General features: G+C 41.7%; 1 protein-coding gene across 1 annotated transcript; it reads right to left on the reverse strand.

Moving 5' to 3' along the window:
- Window positions 1-934: 934 nt before the first annotated feature.
- Window positions 935-19,010, reverse strand: tdrd7a (tudor domain containing 7 a). The gene is made up of 22 exons (XM_037763541.1): window positions 18,754-19,010; window positions 16,705-16,923; window positions 16,317-16,461; window positions 16,015-16,129; window positions 15,644-15,760; window positions 15,233-15,270; window positions 14,807-14,847; window positions 12,100-12,270; window positions 10,992-11,792; window positions 10,483-10,679; window positions 9,495-9,687; window positions 9,166-9,277; window positions 8,792-9,003; window positions 8,325-8,459; window positions 7,274-7,357; window positions 6,997-7,131; window positions 6,476-6,586; window positions 4,756-4,945; window positions 4,339-4,508; window positions 3,309-3,502; window positions 2,683-2,843; window positions 935-1,960 (listed from the first exon to the last, which is right to left on the reverse strand). The coding sequence occupies exons 2-22, from the start codon at window positions 16,906-16,908 to the stop codon at window positions 1,737-1,739; spliced, it is 3,750 nt and encodes a 1,249-aa protein (XP_037619469.1). The 5' UTR covers window positions 16,909-16,923; window positions 18,754-19,010; the 3' UTR covers window positions 935-1,736.
- Between the last annotated feature and the right edge of the window lie 975 nt (window positions 19,011-19,985).

Genomic DNA, 19,985 nt, shown 5'->3' on the forward strand with positions numbered 1-19,985 from the left:
CTTGTCAGTATGAGCCAAGTATACTTAGACTTTTCGTTATACTTATCAGTAAAAGCCAAGTATACTTAGACTTTTCTGTATACTTGTCAATAAAAACCAAGTATACTTTTCCCCTATGCTTGGCTCATACTGACAAGTTACACAAAAGTCTAAGTATACTTGGTTCGTACAAACAAATATACAGAAAAGTCTAAGTATATTTGGCTTATAGGCCTACTTGTACTTAATCTTTTGATCAAGATGTACTTAAGAAAAGTATAATTAAGTATTCTTGCCTTATAGGCCTACAGAAAAGTATATTTGGCTTGTAGTTGTGCTTACTTTTCACAGGGGAGGGACTTCACCTCTCTATATAAAGTTAGGTTGTTTAATCCAGTGGTTCTCAGCCTAGCGGGTGGGCCCCTTCAAGGGGTTGTGAGATGATTAATGAGGAGGAAAGATGAAAAAACAAAGTTCTGTAGCACATTTAATTTTTTTTGACCTTTCTCTAATCTTTGATTTTTTTTCATTCAAATGAAACCATCTGAGATGTCTGGAGGGGACATCTCTTTAACTGCTGAAACATGACAAGGGGCCCCAAGTAGATGCTACTTTATGTAAGGGGTCACAAGCCAAAATTGTATTTTAGGAGCTTATACTGCACTTTTTTAATGGTAAATCTTAATATGAAAAATAATCAGTAACTACTGCTGTCAAGTAAATGTAATGGAAAATAGTATAATATTTCTCTCTGGGTATATAGTGGAGTAGAAGAGGTTAAGCAGTTATTTTCCTCCACTGGTCAAATATACCACAGCTGTATGACACCCAGGCATATCTGCTCTTCAGCCCTTGAACCAAGTTCCTGCTGCAACTTTACCACAAATTGGGAAAGTCATTTATGCAACAACTATGACAATATGTTTGTGTTCGATAATCGACACAGAACACTGGCCCATCTCTGCACACTTTTTATTATTTTTTTAAAGCTTTCAGTCAAAGTACACCCTCCCTTTGACTACGTATTTTAATTCAACAAAACCTTGTGAACAGCTTTTCATGTGGAAACAACACTAGAAGTATTACAACTTATTCTTTTCAATCAAGTTATCACGGGATAATAATAAACAAGATGTTCCCATCAGTGAAGTTTAAGTCATTTAAGTTGAATTAATGTAAAAACCTACTCTATATACACACACACTAAATTAAGTGCAAAATGAGCCACACCATCGCATGCATAAGGCACAGCCAACAACAAAAAGAAAACAAATCAGATGGTGGAATTAGAGTAATAAATAACACAAAACATGCAACACACAGGTAATTGAACTTGAAGGAACAAAAAAAGGTTTTGATGAATTAAAGTGAGTTACTTGAATACTTGTAAGACTGGCAAGACTAACAGTTGGTGGCGAGGAACATTTTCCATCTTTTTTCTTTTTATTAATTTTGTACAACTGCACTCAATAGTCGTTAAATTTAGAAAAAAAGGAACTCATTAACAAAACATCTCCTGTCTCCAGTTGACATGGCCCTTGACTATGACCCCAAAATTAAAAAGGGCTTATTTACAGTCTTTGATTGGGAAAAAGATCCAGAAAGCTGGAAATGAACAAAAGGGTAGAGAAACTTACTTTTGGCTTCCAAAGTTCACGGAGTGCTTTCACCATTTTTAGAAAATGAAAAGAACTGTTTGACTCACAGTCACAGAGTCAGCTCGCTGGTTAATTTACCAACATGCATGAGAAGACGCCTCAGGCTGCCGAAGACAGCTCACCGCCGATGTCGGCCATGATGCTGTGAATCCAAAGGTCACTGTCGTCCACTGTAGTGTCCACCAGGTAAACTGTCATCCTGCGTTCCCACAGCTCACCTTTAACCTCCGACACACTCTCCACCTGGGCCACCAGCGCTCGATCCTCCACGTGGTTCCTGAATAACATGGAGGCCTCCTCTGACCACTGGTGCTGTGTCATATCTGCAGAACAGGGCATTAGTAATCAGAATGATAACTCAAGTTGCTCCACCTTGTGTTATCAAGGCGGGGATCCATTAATTGCAGTTAATCTGCTGAATGTATGGCATGTATGGCAATTACAATGTATGGCATGGTTACATCTCAATTAAATGGGCACTCTTTTAACCAAAACATGACACAACAACACAACAAAATAATTGCCATAAGATCTACATCTTATGGCATGTATTATCGTTTTTTTATGTGTATTTTCCATCCAAATAAATTAATTATTAAAAAGGTATGATTTTTATATTGAAAAAAAATAAATCCCAAATTCCCAAGCTTAACTTCCCTTGGAAAACTTTCGGAACATTACTGGAAATTTTCCAGAAATTTACCGACCCTTTCGAACCCTAGTTGCAGCCCCTTATCAACTTTACAGCAATGTATCATTACAACTAGCTTGGAATGAGTATGGAACCAGAAGGATCCGGTGATTGCTTGCATCAAATGAGGACATCTTGTTTAATATTGACAAATAAATAAGAAGTAAATCACCTAATAAGCTTTGAGTGGGATGGAAAAAGTTTGTGGAGTAACCAACATTTTAATCTGAAAAAGTAATCTAAAAGTAGCTAAATGTCAAATAGCAATTCATTACACTTCTCATTACATATAAAAATAATACAGCTTTAATGCACATGGACCAATAAGCCACAGATAATTATGATCCAACTCACCTGCAAGTTGTGCAGTGATGGCCTGGAAGGGCAACTGTCTGAACTCCTCTATCAGAGGCCTGAGGAGAGTACTGCGGACCAGCTCGTGTTTGCCGTAGTCCAACTCGAAGACAGAAACCAGCCCGTTGGCCAGAATCCCCTTCACCTGTACGCGGTGCCAACTAGGTAGAGGCATGCATCAGTTAAGCCATCAACAATCAGACAATAGCACCCTTATGTTTTTACATTTTCTTCATCATTTCCTCACAACGGCACAAAATAGACAACTGGTCTCCCGTAATCTCTGAGACACACACAACCAGTCAGTACAAGTAACAACAACTACATAATCTAGATAATGCATTCATTTACAAATTGTTTTGTTAATATGTATTTATCCTCATATAACACAGGACTGCTATTAATATCAACTCCATATCTTAAAGTGCTCCAAAATCTAATGAGATCATCTACTGTTTAAGGCGCTCATGTGATTTAACTGTGAGATTTCTATCGGGTGTCATTCTCGACTTATGATCATCATAATGAGTTTACAGAAAGATGTTACCATGACGACATAATGACATAGTGTCAATGATGAAGGAACACGACAGGTCTGATAAATGTCAGGTATGCACGTCACCTACTTCTTGTCTATTTTGGCAGCGTAGACGTCTCCTTTCTGGATGTGTGGGGCTGAGTTAGTCTTCGTCATCTGGTTATAGTAGAGGACCATCTCCCCCATCAACACCACCAGCTTATGCAGGTCCTGCCACGGCTGCAGCACAAAGTAACCAGGGTGGCATGCCACTGGCACGAACACATCCATATTCTGACCAGGCTGAAAGAAGACAGAGAGGAGAATGAAGTGCATATAACCACACGGCTTTGTTGAAATATCAGTTTCTATTTGGCTAATGGAGACATTCTGAGGTTTCTTTTTTTTTTTTATTTCTGTAGGTACTAGTTTTTGTTGACGTTGTCAGAAATGGCGGAGGCCATGGAAGTTAATTTTTCGGTACATAATAAGTTAATATATTGTAATTTTTGCCGTATATTGTTTTTCTTCATAAGTTTATGTCTGAGGAAAATGTTGATATTCTCAACTATCTCATCTTTTTCCTCTGTCATTATGCCTTTGCATTTCCTGCATTATGTTACCCGCTTGCTAGGTGGCTAAATTGTTAGCCTCTGTGGCTTCTAGACACTGACAATAACGTTAATATTGCCGTTGCTTAGCAGCGGTGTTCTCACGACTTAACCACATGAACGACAAGCATATTGTGTACACGACTTCCCATGTTGTAAACACGAGTTCAGGAGTTTCATCTGAAGGCACCAATATTATACCTTTAATACCTTACAGCCTACTAGTACAGGTGAGTTAAGAGATTGTCGGTTTAGAGTCTGGTGACAGTGGAGATATGCAAATACAAACTGTATATGCTGACGGTTAATATTGTGACAGGCTAACAAAATACAAAAGTTTGCTTTGGATTTGATCCACAGTACATAAAGAAATCTTTTTCTTGAATAGAAATCTACAAACGAAATGACGAATCATAAAATAATAAGGGTGATATTTAGTAGCATGAATACGCTACATACGTAATTTTACATCTGCTTTCCTCACATGATAAATGAGCCCCTACAGAAAGTTTGTCCTTCTCCACACACCTGGGGGAACTCCAGTGGGGGGGGCATTGGAAGTGTCTGCATCCCAGTTTGGGTGGTTCTATCTGGAGAAGATGAGTCCTCTGCTCCGTGAAGAGGCCGGGTTGAGTCCTTGGCGATGGGGTTTGGGACTGGGCTGTTCAGATTCAACTTCTCTACCAGAGCACTGAGACCTAGAAGTTTGGAAAACCTCATCGTCACTGCTTCAATGCAAATCCAAAACAACAACAAAATGTCTCACCGTGCTAATACCTTGACTTCACATGGTGGAACAGTTTGGAGAACAAACAAAACTCTTTCAAAAAGGCGCAAAGTTTGACCAGACTTCTCCTCGTATAACAATGCTGACTGTTAGTGGGAACCGTCCCAGACCCAGAATAGACTTTGTGTGTTTTAATGTCTTGTCTTGTGCGGTATTACCTGTATCCAGGCTGCCGTTATTGCATGTGATTGCGTTGTGGTTGTTGTTGTTCGGTGTTGTGAGTTTCTGCCACAACTCTGACTGGGCCAGCTGATGGTTGATGCTCTTGTCCAGCTCCTGACTGTCAGCACCAATGAACAGGTACATATAGACCAGACAGTCCCCTTTGTGCTGCTCTAATTTCAAGATCTAAAATGAGGGAACAAAGGGGGAAAAAACAGACGCACATATACAAAGTTAGAGACACTGAGGTGACTGTGATTGTTTTGCATTGTTCTCTAACAAGGTCTTACTTGTAAGCTTGACTTGCAGTGTTTATAATTGGAATATTTGGAGCTAGACCAACACAACGCCTGCTGTACTATCCACTGTTGTTGTGCTTCAAGCAGCTAAGCCCCTTAATCAACACACACTCTGGTCACTTTATTGGGTACACATTTCTAATAGGACACTCTTTGCACCCCAAGCAGCCTGAATTCTTCGTGGATGGATTCAAAAAGGTGCTGGAAACATTCTTTAGGATTTATGGTCCATGTTGACATGAAAGCATCACACGGTTAAAGCAACAGTGGAAAGAAATGGGGCAAGTGTTTTTTTATAAAACGGTCACTATATCCTGACAGTAGTGCATGAGACCGGTCATCTGAAAAAAATCATGTTCCTCTGTGTCCTCCGGTGCTCCTAATGGCATCTGCAGGGTTTCACAGACCAGAGGAAAACAACCAATCAGAGCTGATCTGGAGACTTCCGTCCAGCTTCCGTCTATGAGAGCCACGAGTCAATCACTTGGAAACTCCGATGTAATGCCTATTTCCCTCCTCAAATGTTTTCAGAAACATCTTGTAGTGTACTGTTTAGCTGTAAAATTAGAAAGTTTGTGACCCGGCAGCCGTGATGAGATCTCCTGAGGAAATACCAAGCACCGCCCACCAGCCAGAGCACAGCCAATAGGAACGCTCTCTCTCTGAAATGACTTGTGATTGGTCAAAGTCTCTCGTCACCGGCTAGATTTTCTGAAGCCTGAAAACAGAGCCATGAGGAGCTGCAGAAGTCTAGTTTTCTCTCAGAACACTTGAATTACAATATGCTGAGGTTATTATGGAGTTTTTGCTCAATGGTGCCAAAAAATTGTTGCCTACTGAAGCTTTAATGCAGATTTGTCAACTGAACAGTCATGCTGCAAATCTCCCGTTCCACCACATCCCCAATTTCAGGATTTTTATCATTGCAACTCAACTCCTTAGAACTGACTCACTGGACATAATGGGACGTTAAGTGCAATATCATGGACATAATCATGAACATTCTGTATTAACCCTGTACTCTTACATTACCTAACACCTCAGATTTTATACTGTACATACATATCTGATCTGAACTGATCCCTACCATTAACTTGTCTATATTTTTATGATCCATACTGTTATTGCCATACTGGCATTGTATATATTGTTTAATACATTTCGGATTTGCACCTTATTGTTAGGTTCGACTTTTTACATTTGCATTCTTCCTACTTTGTATTGCAACTGCTGCACAGCAATTTCCCTTGAGATAAATAAAGTTTTATCGTATCTTAGCAAGCAGCGGTACAAGTGTACCTAATAAAGTGGCCACTGAGTGCAGTTTCCTGCCATATTTATTGCATGTTTGTCCTGCAGCAGCAATCGTTGTGGGAAATACAGGACAAATATAAGTGAAGTTGTTACAGTATATTACCTTCATTTTACAGTCTTTAGAGTCCAGGATCGCTTCCTTCACCCACAGAACGGCCTCTGGGCTCCAGTCTCCCTCTGGAACTGTGACGTCAGCCAGGCGACATTTGATAGCCTGAAGAGATACACAAAAAAACAACAACTATGCACCTTTATGTGTGTTACAAACAACTTTGTTTGTTGATGTGCAAGCCAATGACAGACATGTTCAACAAAACAGCAATTCACACTAACGATGTATCATGAATCTAAATCCTTAGTCTCTGTTTTATAGTGTCCCCTGAAGCAAATCCGTGTAATTTTATCACTGATTAATTTCTAAAAAAGGTTGAATGGACATCACTGAATGCACAATGACAGTCTGCCTGGCTTCATTGTCCACAAATCAAAAAGATTATGTATATCTTTTAAAAAGGATAAAAAAAATGTAAGTATAGACAGGAGCTTCAAATCAATGCGCAGATGAAAGGATGCTTCTCCAGCCATTCGATTGGTTGAAGATTGAGGTGCATCCAAACAACTGACCAGTGGTGGGATGATGGTAAAGTTTTTGAGGGAAGGAGGTGGGATCTCTCGGAGATCAGTGACCTCTACAGTCGCTGGGACACCCAAGTCAATGAAGAGGATCTCGATCACTCTGTTGCCGTAGATGTTGGTGATCTGAAAACAAGAGCAACATCAATGAGTGGGTGCCAAAGAAATATGACCTCAAACTGTCTGGTCAACAATACAATACCCTAATAACTTTCAATGTCCAAAATAATTTTTTCAAGAAAATCAATGTTAATGATTCTGTTCTTACCTCCACTCTGGACCACATTCCTTTGTGGCGGGCCAGACAGACCTTGCCACTGAAGGGTCTGGACACCAGAGACTCAGACGTCATCTGGTAGGAATATTTACAAAGACACAACTATAAAGACCTTCATTCTTTCCTGAGGGGACTTTTACGGTTGAAATCAAACGCAGCAGCTGCATTTGTGAAATGCCAAAAACCTTAAACAAGAGACTGAAATAACAACGGTAATTAACAAGAGCGGTCTGTGAACGCTAGATACAGGAAAAAAAACACCACCCCATGACCTAAAACTAAATGTATTTGGGAGCCAAACCATTAAGGATGCACTGTGTAATGCCTGGCCACCTGCTCCGAACAAACAGGGGAGAGCATTTCACCTCTACTACTGGGTCAACTAGTTTGCGTGTTGGGAATCAGAGGGATGGTTTCAACTTTGATGAAGCCACACCGCAGTGAGGGATGTCTGACTTCACATGATTGATCATCACCAGCTATCAAAAGAACATCACAGATTGGGATGTGGCATCCATTGCAACATGCTCGAAAGGTTTCAAAGATGTGTGGCAAGTCGCAACAGTGTTTGTGATTCAGTGTGGGTTTACTCTAGCTCCAAAATATTTGGATTAAGTCATCCCTCATCACATCACATCTTAATGACTGTAAAACCTTGTTTGCTTGCCTGCGTCAGCACTAGCATGACTCAACAAAAACATGGTGCAGATCCCATCTTACAGGCCTGTTTTTATCACTTCTGAGCTGTGAAAAGTGCTATATAATTCAGTGAATTTACTGTGGTTAAGATCATTTAAACAGTGACTAAACAGTTAATTCAAACCTGTGCTCTCGAGATGAGAACAGCCTCTCTCTGCGTCAAGCAGCCCGCTGAGCAGACACCTAAAAACTACACCGCTGGTATTCCAAGTACAGCTTTATAAGGGTAAAATTCACAAACTTTTCAAGCACTTTCAGGGTACCTAAACCAAAAATGTTACACTGTAAAACATGAAATGCTCTACAACACTTAAGTGCTAATGCGAATGGAGGTCTTGTTAACCTGGGAGATGAAGAAGGTCTCCGTTGCTTCCAGTAACTTGCTGAGTCGTGCAGTTCCTCTTGAGGGCAGCTGGCAGTAGATGATACCATCTGCACACACATTTGTGACACACACATCCTGATAGGTAACATTTACCTACAGGCAACACAGAGATTCATGTTAGATTATACAGGGAGGATTGACCTCACAATCATGACTAACCAGCTGCTGGTTTTAATTCCAACTGAATGGAGACCTATAAATTCTTGAGTTCCCACAACACAGACAGACCAATATGAGAACGGTACAACAGCGCCACTCACTGGTGGAGCTACGCTATGATGTCAACAGAAATGTGCAGCTATTTAATAGGATTTATACATGCGTGTTTGTTAAACACATGCACAATCTGCTCTGCTATTCTAAGAGAGGGCTGTCCTTGATCTTATAAATCACACTATACTAGTAGTTAGCCCCGCCATCCTTACAGTCAGAGGGTTGTTCATGGTCACGTCCTGGAGAGCCTTCAGGCAGGTGGAGTTGATGTTGATGTCATCATCCTGCGAAGTATCGTAGAGCACTGCCAAAGGCGTCTCATTCTGTTGACACGGCTCTAATGTCTCCATCAGCAGGATCTTTCCGACTGCCAACTTGTCCAGAGAAGACCGCACCAGTGGATGGGATTTGAATGCCTCTAGACCTGGGAGAAAGAAAAAAAAAAAACAGGATGGGAAGAAGAGGGAGGAGGGCCATTGGCCGATATTAATGTTTTGCCCGTTCTGTTTCGATGTCTGTATGCTTTCATCTACATCAGTTACACAAAAGCAATTCATTATCAGTCATTTCATTATCCTCTATGTACCTGCAAGTCTAACGCTGCTAGCCTGGAAGGGCAGAGAGAGGAAGTCCTGGTGCAGCTTCAGTAGATTATTCCCACTGGTTTCCACAGAAAAGCCATAGTCCACATAGTATACCTGGCAAACAGACAGACAGACAGACAGACAAAAGCTCTTTCGCTGCAGAAACACTGACCCCTCCTGTAGCTACCGAATATCTTCCTCCGACAAACTGAAAATCACCACAAGCTGTGTCCCTAAGTGCTAAAAAGTATTCAAGCCCTTGACATTTTCTAGTTTTTTTTTGTTTGTTTTTAAAATTAAAATCAACTTCACAGCTATCTAAATGAATTACCTTGACCTTGTTAGGGGCCGTAACCTCTATGACTTGAGCTCTTGCCAGCTCGTCTCCATCCTCCCCTCTGACTGCTACCAGCTGACCAACAACAGGTTTAGACAGAGGATGGTGGTTGGAGCTTTTGCTGTAGAAAGAGCGCATGGCCTCCTCCATGGCCTCCTGGGCAGTGGAGTAGTTCTCACCCACATACCTGAACAGAGAGACAAACTTTTCTCAATCTGTGCATGGTAGTCGTCAAAAACAGTAACCTGGATGTTGCATTAACAAAGCACAAAGCAGTGTTTGGTCATATTTTGTTTTCATGTTTTCATCTTAAGATAGAAATATTAAGCTGTTTGAGAGATTCAAATTATTCTGCACGTCCTAGTAAGCCTGATAGTGTAGCCAGTTGTGTTAATAGTTAATATTAGCTGGAGCATGTTCAAAGTAATAACTTAAAACACAATATTGGCATACTGGACAGAAGGTCAAAACCTGCAACTGCTGCATTTTCGATTATATTAGACAATATATGTTCTGCAGTACCTGCTGCTGGCAGATCACGGTGGAGAATTGAGATAAAGATGTTTTCTAATCATTTCTTTTCATTTTAAGCAAAAGATATCTCTTCTTGTATGGCACTGACATTATGAGCAACCGTCCTACACTCAAATAAGCTTGTTAGTTCAATACACGATGTATAGGTCACCTACGTCACTCAAAAATATTTTTGTAATAAAAAAAATACTCACAAAGCTTTAAATTATTCTTAAAGGAGCATTATGTAGGACTGACAGCTGGTGTTTTAAAATGGGAAACAGCAGTCCAAATTCAAAACATTGGAGCCGTGGCCCGTCCGCTCCTCTGGTATGACTGATAGCAGTTAGCGTGTGTTAGCATCACGGTGTCACATATTAGTTTAAAGTTGTTTTTTTTCCACTGGCAGGTGAACCACTCTTCTGTTGTGTGTACCTATGTTACACAATTAATTACATTCATGTCTCACCTTACAGTAACAGCATTGCTGCTCTTGGCATCAGTAATCAGCACAGAGGGGTACTGCTCTGAGGGAAGAACCAGACAGGGAGGCACCACAGGAGCCAAGACCTCCAGACCAGAGGGAAGGGGATGGCTTCTGCCCTGCTGCCTTTCTTGGCTGTCTGTGGCTTCCGTGTCTGCTCTGCTGGTGTTATACAGGATGGCCTGACCACAGGAAAGTACATCAACGACAAGCATCAATAGATACAAATATTTTAAGACAAACAGGTTAGCAGGAAGGATGTGCCCGAGCTCCCTAAAAAATTGAAGGTGAAAAAAAAAAATCCTTATTACTGTTGGAAACATTTTATCCACACCAATCAATCAGGCAAGTGATAAGTTACTCCAACTTATCAAGGTTCACTTGTCACTGGTGAGTGCGTGAGCATTAACTGTGAGGATAAGGTAAGTAACTCACACACTTCACTTGCACATTGTGTTAAGTCTGGTATACATGGTGTCATCTCATTCACTTACCTTCTTCTTGTCATGCGGTATGGGGTACTCCACATTGCACATATCCAGCAAAAGAGACAAGTTGTCCAGAACATGTTGGGGGAATGGCGTCTTGTATGTGTCCATATAGAGTTTGGACAAAGCATGGGCCCACAGACCTTGACTATACTTGGACAGAAGCTCACTTATTCTCTGACGCACCTCAGTTGACACGACGGCAGCAGAAGATTTTGGGGGAGGACAAGGGACATAATCGGACGTGGGGGAGAAGGTGGCCTTCAAAAGGGGTAAGATTTCAGGGCCAGGATGGAGGGAGGACGCTAGTGGAGGAGCGTTGGTTGATGCAGGGCCTGTCCAGGTAGGGGCTAAGGGCCGTGTGTTTTGGTTGTGGTTGAGAGTAGTTGTAGGCCAGTTGTGATTATCTTTCTGTCCACCATTGGCTGCGAGATTAACACGGTGGGCCCGCAGCGGAGCAAGAGCTGGGTTGTGGGCAGGGCTGCGCAATGTGACTGAATAAGACAGCTTGCCTGAAGGGGCAGCAACGGGTTGTGTAGGAAAAACGAAGGTGGGCTTAGCCAAAAGGTTTGGGAGGAAAACTCTAGGTTTAGGGACAGGGGGTGGGGGGACGGGGGTGGAAGGTTGGTCAGGTGTTGAGTGACGTGAAGAAATGGGTGGGATGGTGGTTCCTGAATCGGTGGGGGATGTTAGAAGCATGTTGGTGGTGGTGCTACTTCTAGGGACAACACAAGGCTTAGGAGGCAGGGGAGGCAGGGGAGGGTAGATCAAGCGGTCAGCTCGGTTGGTGCTGGGAGGTTGCTCCACCTGTGAAGGCCAGACGACAAAGGAAAGATTTGAACTCATCAGTTCCTGTTAAGGTTGGGGGCAGGTATTGAAAAAAAAAAAAAACTTCTGATGGACCCTCCAAATGTATTTGGAAAACAGTTTTTCTACTTCAACCCTAACAACTACCTTTATCAACTTGTGTGTTTAAATAATGTCAAATAATTTCCCCCCCAAAGGCCAGATGTATAGGCTTCATACATTAGACTCACAAGGCTTCATAATACCTACTTTGTTTAAATGGGGGTATTATTAGCTGCACATGTACATATTAATGTTACTGACTCACCAAACTGATGTGTTTCCACTTTTCCAGATCTATGAGCGCCTGAGGGTGGAGCTTCTCACTGAACATTTGGAAGTAGACCCCTGATAGTTTCGACATCCACAATCCACGGTCGTATTTCTCCAGGAGCTGAGTTATTTTGCTCTGCACCAGCTCCACGTCATACACACAAGACTGCAAGGGGAGATTTCAGATGATTGATCACTACACGTACGCCCCCATGCTTTTATGATTGAGCTTTCAAATCAAATAAATAAACTATAATCATGTACGTACAAAATAAACTCATTAAAAGAGCTGATGGAAAAGAGCTGCTGCGATGTTACTGATAAAAGTATGGCACAAGTGCTACATACATAAACAATATGTAAAACAAACATGTAAGAAGAACATTTTTGAGGGTTTGTCTAATATGTTAATTCAGTGAACTTTAGCTCCTGGTTGGATTTGAACAGACTAAATATATAGGCGAGTAGAGCCCGTTCCTCCCGTTGTTCTACATAAACAGAGCAGTAGGGCCGTGCTATTCAATTTGGATTTACCATTTGATTTACTCTCAACACATGTATTTTATTAGGGATGTAATTAGGACAACACAAAATGCAATGCACTGCAACTCAAATGTAAGCTGTCAGGTCATTTCGAGTAGAAGGAAAACACTTTATTGTCTGCTTTTTCGTGTACAAAAAAGCAGAAATTTGTCTTTGGTTCGCATGTGCAGAAACTGCTATTAAAAGAGTTCATTAAAGCAACATATTAAATCCAGACAGGACACATTAAAATACATTCACATAAAAACACAACACACCAATAGAAGCTACATTAAAAAGGAGCACCATGTACCAGGACTGAATCAAGGTTAAATAAATAGATATAAAGTGCTGTGTGTTGAGGTAGCAGGCTGGCTTCAGAAAGTTGGAGTCCTTACAGATTAAGATACTTTATGGCAACAAGGACAAACGATTTTTTTAATAGATGTTTTTCTTTGCACAGGACACTCTGTACCTTTGCCCTGAGGGCCGTAGCTAAAAGCGTTGATTTAAGGAATGGCTGTGGTCATCTAAGATTTTGCCACCTAGGCGTTGGACTGCTTTGCCATGGTGAACGGACAGTGGGGTCTGTTTGCAGCCTGTAATTGTGGTGCCCAGTTTGACGACATTGGAAAGCTTTGTCTTTTGATACGTAGGTGCTCAAACCAGGACACAATGTTAAAAGTGAGTATACTTTCAGTTAGGGATTGGTATACTCTGTTTAAGTGTATTGGCTGACCTCAAAACTCTGTAGCTTGCGCAGCAGGAAGAGTCTTTGCTGTGCTTTTTTGTAAATGCAGTCAGCATGATCTGTAAAGGTAAATGATTGGTCTAACACAGGGGTTCTCAACCTTTTGCAACTGAAGGCCTACTTGTGATTGTCAAAACATTTCCGAGGACCACCTTCCCAAATAAATGAGTAAAAAACCTAACATGTTTATACAACAAATAATAAACTGGGCTGTAGATATGTGTTATGCCACTGTCAGCTGTAATGACCAAAATACATATTCTGCTTACCCTCAGTGAGACACTTGGGCTTGCCTTTATTCCTTCCAGAAGTTGGCATTCGATGTCATCACTCATGTCAATAATTCTTCTGCTCACGGTGTCATTGGAGAGGGGTATTGACTGAATTTTGGTTGCAGCGGCTTCCCCCAGTAACTCTCGGCACATATCCACAGCGCTTGGCAAAATAAGCTCCTCTGCAATCGTAAAGGGTTTCTTGCTACGAGCTACACGAGCAGCAACCATATAGCTAGCTTTCAAAGTGGCTTTTGACTGAGTTGTTAATGTTGTGATGACTTTCTGTTGTGCCTGAAGCCCGTCTCTTTTCCTTAGGAAATATTCTTTTGGCTTCTCGACGCATCCTGGGTGCTGTGTTTAAGTGTCTCTGGAGCTTCGATGGTTTTAGCGCCTCATTTGACAAGATTTCACCACATTCAACACATGGTGCCTTGGGCTCAGCATCAATGCCTGCCATTACGAATCCAAACTTAATGTATTCAGGGTCATATTTCCTCACCACACGCTTCGGAGCTTTTACTGGCGCAGGGTTGTCTCCCACATCACTTTTTCGCTTTAAAAACCGATCCATTTTGTGTCACTGCATCCCAGAATGTTAGCTAGCTAACAGTGGCAAACACGTTTGTCTCTACCTGATGATGTTTGGTGTTTTTACACAAGGCCTATTGAAGGAGGTTGGGTCACACTTAATCATCGCGTCTTCGGGGTACCGCACATGCGCAGTAATATCTGCTCTGCACTCGCCGAAATTGAGCCGATCGCAACGCACGACCGCAGCTCCAGTTACACTGCGCATGTGTTATACCCAATACAAGACCCGTGTCCACCCGTGTCTCAGCCTCCTTCAATAGGCTTTGGTTTTACGGCAGCTGGCATCTTACCTCCTTTAGGTTTTACCTGTTCACTTTGCTAAATAATAATAAAAAAATAATCTAGTACCACTGCCTCCGCGGCCCACTAGATGGCACTCTGCGGCCCACCGGTGGGCTGCAGAGCCCACCGTTGGGCCGCAGATGATAATAGATGATTTGATGTTCTTGTTACCATTTAGACACATTTATTTTGTTTTGGTTACATTCAGCATAAGATGACATCATCATTAAACCACTTTGAATGGACACAGTAAGCACACAAAAAGTTTTTTTTTTTCTTACCAGGGATTGGCCGGGTCTGGAGACTTGTTGAGGAGGCTTCTCTGTGAAAAATTATACAAAAGGAAGAAGGAATATATTTTAATCTTTGTATGGAAATGCATTTCAAAGTGCAGACTGATTGAATCTGCCTGAATGATGCATTAATATGGAGTTGTTGGTTATGAATTTAGTGCTGGTTGCTGCCACCCAACCCCATGTCGCTTCTGGCGGACCAACAGAAGAATTCTCAAAGGGTGAAAAACATGCACATATGAAACAAGAAGTGGGTCAAACACTTTAAAATATGACATTCAGAATACCCCCCCAAAAAATCTGCTTGTTCTACAAATAATCTAATTATTGAAACCCAGATTTTATTCTAAATGGAATCGGTTAAAATCGGTTGTGAAATTGATAAAGATACACACCAAAAAATGTCCTACATACCTCTGGGCTGCTGACAGTTTGACAAGCTCTTCCCTTTCCTGTTGGCAACACATAAGTATAATGTGCTCTTCACAGCAACAAGCCATAATTCAATACAAACGTCCTGCTGCAGTTCTTCATACAATAATAAGCTAATACAGGTTAGTCTAGTGGTCCATATTTTGAGACTCAACTAAGAACAGTTTTTTTTTTTTTACTATACCACTGATAATATATTATACAGTGCAATATTTTAGCATTAAGTACTTTTAAAAAAGTGGTGTGGCTTTTATACTTATGTGTATGACTCATACACAGAAAATGCATAATTGCCTGAAATTAATGCGGGATATATAGTAGAAGAACCAAGTTTTTGATTGAACAGAGCTGAGTTTAGCTGAATAGGGTTTGCCCACATGTATGCATGTTCACCTGTCCGGGATGAAACTCTGTTTTACAGCTGGTTGAAGAGTCGTCAGAGGAGCCGTCAGAGGAGCCGATTGGCTTCGCTCGACAGGGGTCATATAGCTTAATCTTTGGTCCGACAGCCTGATGTTTGGGGAGAGCACAAGCAAAAACTCTGGCTTATTCGTTTAGAAATTCACTTAAAATGATGCACAGACTGAAGAATAAATTCCAATATATTATTCAAAGCATGGGTGACAGAGAATGGCAATTGCAGAGAGCAAACGCCACTTGGGTTCTGACAGCAATTGCATAATGAGGCTGCTGTGTGGTGGTGTCGCCAAGTTGTAAGTGCAGCTACTGCTCATCATTTCTGGATGAAAACTGTTATCGTTTACCTGTAGTCACCTGAGGCGCTGAAGCCTCTGTGGCCGCCATGGGACCCAGAACGGTTCGATAACCAGTTAGACGCACCACCGGCTGAAGGTTGGCGGAGAGAGGACCTCGGACGCACTAAATGCATGGAAAGGATGATAATAGGTCAGGTTAGGGTGAAAAAAGAAGGTAGGATACAGAGAAAGGTTTGATGAATGACAAAGGAGGATTTTGGAGGTTAATGTCTGCACCTCTCATCCCTTGTTTTCATAAAACCCTTTGCAGAGATAGAGCCCTGATGTAAGAAGTGACAAGTGTCTCCTACCATTGAGCGTGTATGGGTTGGAAGGTTTGAATCTCATCTTGCAGTTGACGAATTGAGAACGACCAGATTTCTTGGAGCTCTTCTGCCTGGCCACCAGCTCAGCAATGTGGGCTGTCTCTCGACAAACTGCAGCAAAGCATTTCACCTACAGAGCAGATTCATTGTGTTGTTATAAATTCACAAAATGCAGTTTAAAAGTCGGCACACTGCATAGGATTTAGCTAAATTTTATGAACTACAAAGAACTTTTTGACGGGAGTTTCTCAGTTGTGTGCGGATGCTAGCTGACCTAAGGCAGAGGAATAGGGACTAGGACCAGGACTAGGACCAGGACCAGGTGAAAATGGCCTTAAATTTGGGTCAATTTCTAAAAGAAATCTGCCCTCACCTCACCCATGCGGTGCTCCAGGCGGACCACAGAGGGGATGCTCGCGAGGTAGTCCTCCAGTTTTGAGTAGCCCAGCTTCTTCAGCGGGATGCTCTTTCCGCACAGTGACCGGTACTCTGACTGGAGGGTGTTGATAGACACGCCGGCCTTGCTGGACTGGAGTACAGACCGCAGCATCTTCTTGATGGACTCGCTGTCCGACATCCTGGCGAATTCACACTGAAAAAAAAGAAACAACACAGACATAAAAGTCAGTGGGGTTAGAAATGCACAAGTACAGTACAGCCAGTGGTGTAGTGGAGGGTATATGCAGGTATACAGAGTATACCCACCTAATTTTCTGGTGGTTTACAGTATACCCACCTATCAGCCAAAAAGCTATTGGGATATATAGGAGAGTATGTCCTAAAGTGAATATAGTGCAGAAGAGACTGTTAGAGGAGAATATAGTGCAGAAGAGACTGTTAGAAGTGAATATAGTGCAGAAGAGACTGTTAGAAGTGAATATAGTGCAGAAGAGACTGTTAGAGGTGAATATAGTGCATTATTATTATCCGTCCTGCAGACCATCCTCCTTTGTCTACTACAACATGGTAAAGTTTTGTACATCTATTTTCCACGTGTTATCAAATTGGCCTTATTGTTGCACAGCTAGACATCCATTAGCAGACTCTTATCTGCACGGAGACAACAGGTCTGGTCCCACAACGGAGGTCTGCCGCTAAACTGGTTGTTGGATGGTCGAACTTGCTGGCTAACGGTTTTAACGGCTAAAGCTGGCTGTCTATCGGCTAACGGTTTTAACGGTTAAAGCTGGCTGTCTATCGGCTAACGGTTTTAACGGCTAAAGCTGGCTGTCTATCGGCTAACGGTTTTAACGGCTAAAGCTGGCTGTCTATCGGCTAACGGTTTTAACGGCTAAAGCTGGCTGTCTATCGGCTAACGGTTTTAACGGCTAAAGCTGGCTGTCTAACGGCTAACGGTTTTAACGGCTAAAGCTGGCTGTCTATCGGCTAACGGTTTTAACGGCTAAAGCTGGCTGTCTAACGGCTAACGGTTTTAACGGCTAAAGCTGGCTGTCTAACAGCTAACGGTTTTAACGGTTAAAGCTGGCTGTCTAACGGCTAACGGTTTTAACGGTTAAAGCTGGCTGTCTAACGGCTAACGGTTTTAACGGCTAAAGCTGGCTGTCTATCGGCTAACGGTTTTAACGGCTAAAGCTGGCTGTCTATCGGCTAACGGTTTTAACGGTTAAAGCTGGCTGTCTAACGGCTAACGGTTTTAACGGTTAAAGCTGGCTGTCTAACGGCTAACGGTTTTAACGGCTAAAGCTGGCTGTCTATCGGCTAACGGTTTTAACGGCTAAAGCTGGCTGTCTAACGGCTAACGGTTTTAACGGTTAAAGCTGGCTGTCTATCGGCTAACGGTTTTAACGGTTAAAGCTGGCTGTCTAACGGCTAACGGTTTTAACGGCTAAAGCTGGCTGTCTAACGGCTAACGGTTTTAACGGCTAAAGCTGTCTAACGGCTAACGGTTTTAACGGCCAAAGCTGGCTAACGGCTAACGGTTTTAACGGCCAAAGCTGGCTAACAGCTAACGGTTTTAACGGCTAAAGCTGGCTGTCTAACGGCTAACGGTTTTAACGGCTAAAGCTGGCTGTCTAACGGCTAACGGTTTTAACGGCTAAAGCTGGCTGTCTAACGGCTAACGGTTTTAACGGCCAAAGCTGGCTGTCTAATGGCTAACGGTTTTAACGGCTAAAGCTGGCTGTCTAACGGCTAACGGTTTTAACGGCTAAAGCTGGCTGTCTAACGGCTAACGGTTTTAACGGCCAAAGCTGGCTAACGGCTAACGTTAGCTAAGTGGACAACACTAGCTAGCTAGCTGTTAGTTGGCAGCTAACGTTAGCAGTCAAATAAAGTTTTGATATTTCAGCGGCCAACAATCGACCCCTTTTACAAACCAGACAAACGTGTGTTTGCAATGTTCGATTACGTTTTATCTCAAGTTTAACGGCAGATAAAGACATAACTATTCCAGTTAACTCACCTGTAACGTTAACCAGCTATCCAAACCGCCGTGGTGTGTTCACGGTCGCTGCATTCCAAAATCACGCGCAGTCGCACACCCGCGCACGTTTACGCCCACAAGTTCAAACGGTCCTTGCCGGTTAGTTCGTCATTTTAGTCTGAATTTAGTATGCTTGTAAGTTATATTCCTCACATTTATCTAATAATGAGCATTTAACTAACTAAACGCATCGCTTTTTAGATGATCAACACATTAAACGAGCAGCAAACGGCCGTTTGATGACGCTTTAACTGGTGGAAATATGCTGCTTTCAATGCTGTCGGGAATCTTAGTATTCAAAGTCAAGAGCACCATACTTATCTATTACATCTATTATTTTAATAAATTATTAAAAACATGAATTAAAATGACATTCAATGACATTTTTATTTTTGTATTATTATTGTTTTTTTTGTTATGTGTGTGTGTGTTTTTTTTTGTTTGTTTTTTAACTCTATTCATTCTTTTTGTCATTGTTATTATTGTTATTTCTTTTCTTGGTTTTGTTTCGGTTTTGAATGTTGAGGTTGTTTTCTCTAGTGTACTTGATGGGTTTGTCTGTAAGCTCATCTACTTAAAAGTTGGTTTATAGACTGTTGTAACTACGAACAGTGGATTGCATATATGAAAACAGCCTTGAAAAAAGGGAAAAAATAAAGTATATAAAAAAAAAATTACATTTTTAATTCTGCTCCCACAATACTAATACTGAAAGTGTTTTTACTACGCAAAAAAATTGTGGACAGTATTCACTGCGTTCACAGGACCTCTTTGTGCTCTCTGTCCCAAAAGCTCAGACAAAAATTGAGGAAAGGGCTTTTGCATATTCTGCACCCTCAGCCTGGAATTTGCTCCAAAAAAAAACTAAAAATCAAGGAGCTGGTATCATTAAATATTTTTAAATCTAAAATGATGGCTTTAGAAGCAGACTCTATGGCATGCCAATGTTTTTAACTCCCTCGTTGTACAGCTGATTCGGGGGGACGAAAAGTTCCTTTTCATCCCCCCATTTATCTTTAGATAGTTCTCTTTTAATGCAAATTTTAGTGCTTTTAGTGTTTGTGAATTGTATTTTATCTCTATTTGTGTCAATGTGTCTGCAATTTTGTGTTCTTGCTGCTGACCGTCTTAGGCCAGGTCTCCCTTGGAAAAGAGGTTCTTAATCTCAGTGGGACTAACCTGGTTAAATAAAGGTTAAATAAAAAATAAAT

This window comes from Sebastes umbrosus, chromosome 3 (genome assembly GCF_015220745.1).
Source record: "Sebastes umbrosus isolate fSebUmb1 chromosome 3, fSebUmb1.pri, whole genome shotgun sequence".
NCBI classification, from domain to species: Eukaryota; Metazoa; Chordata; class Actinopteri; order Perciformes; family Sebastidae; genus Sebastes; species Sebastes umbrosus.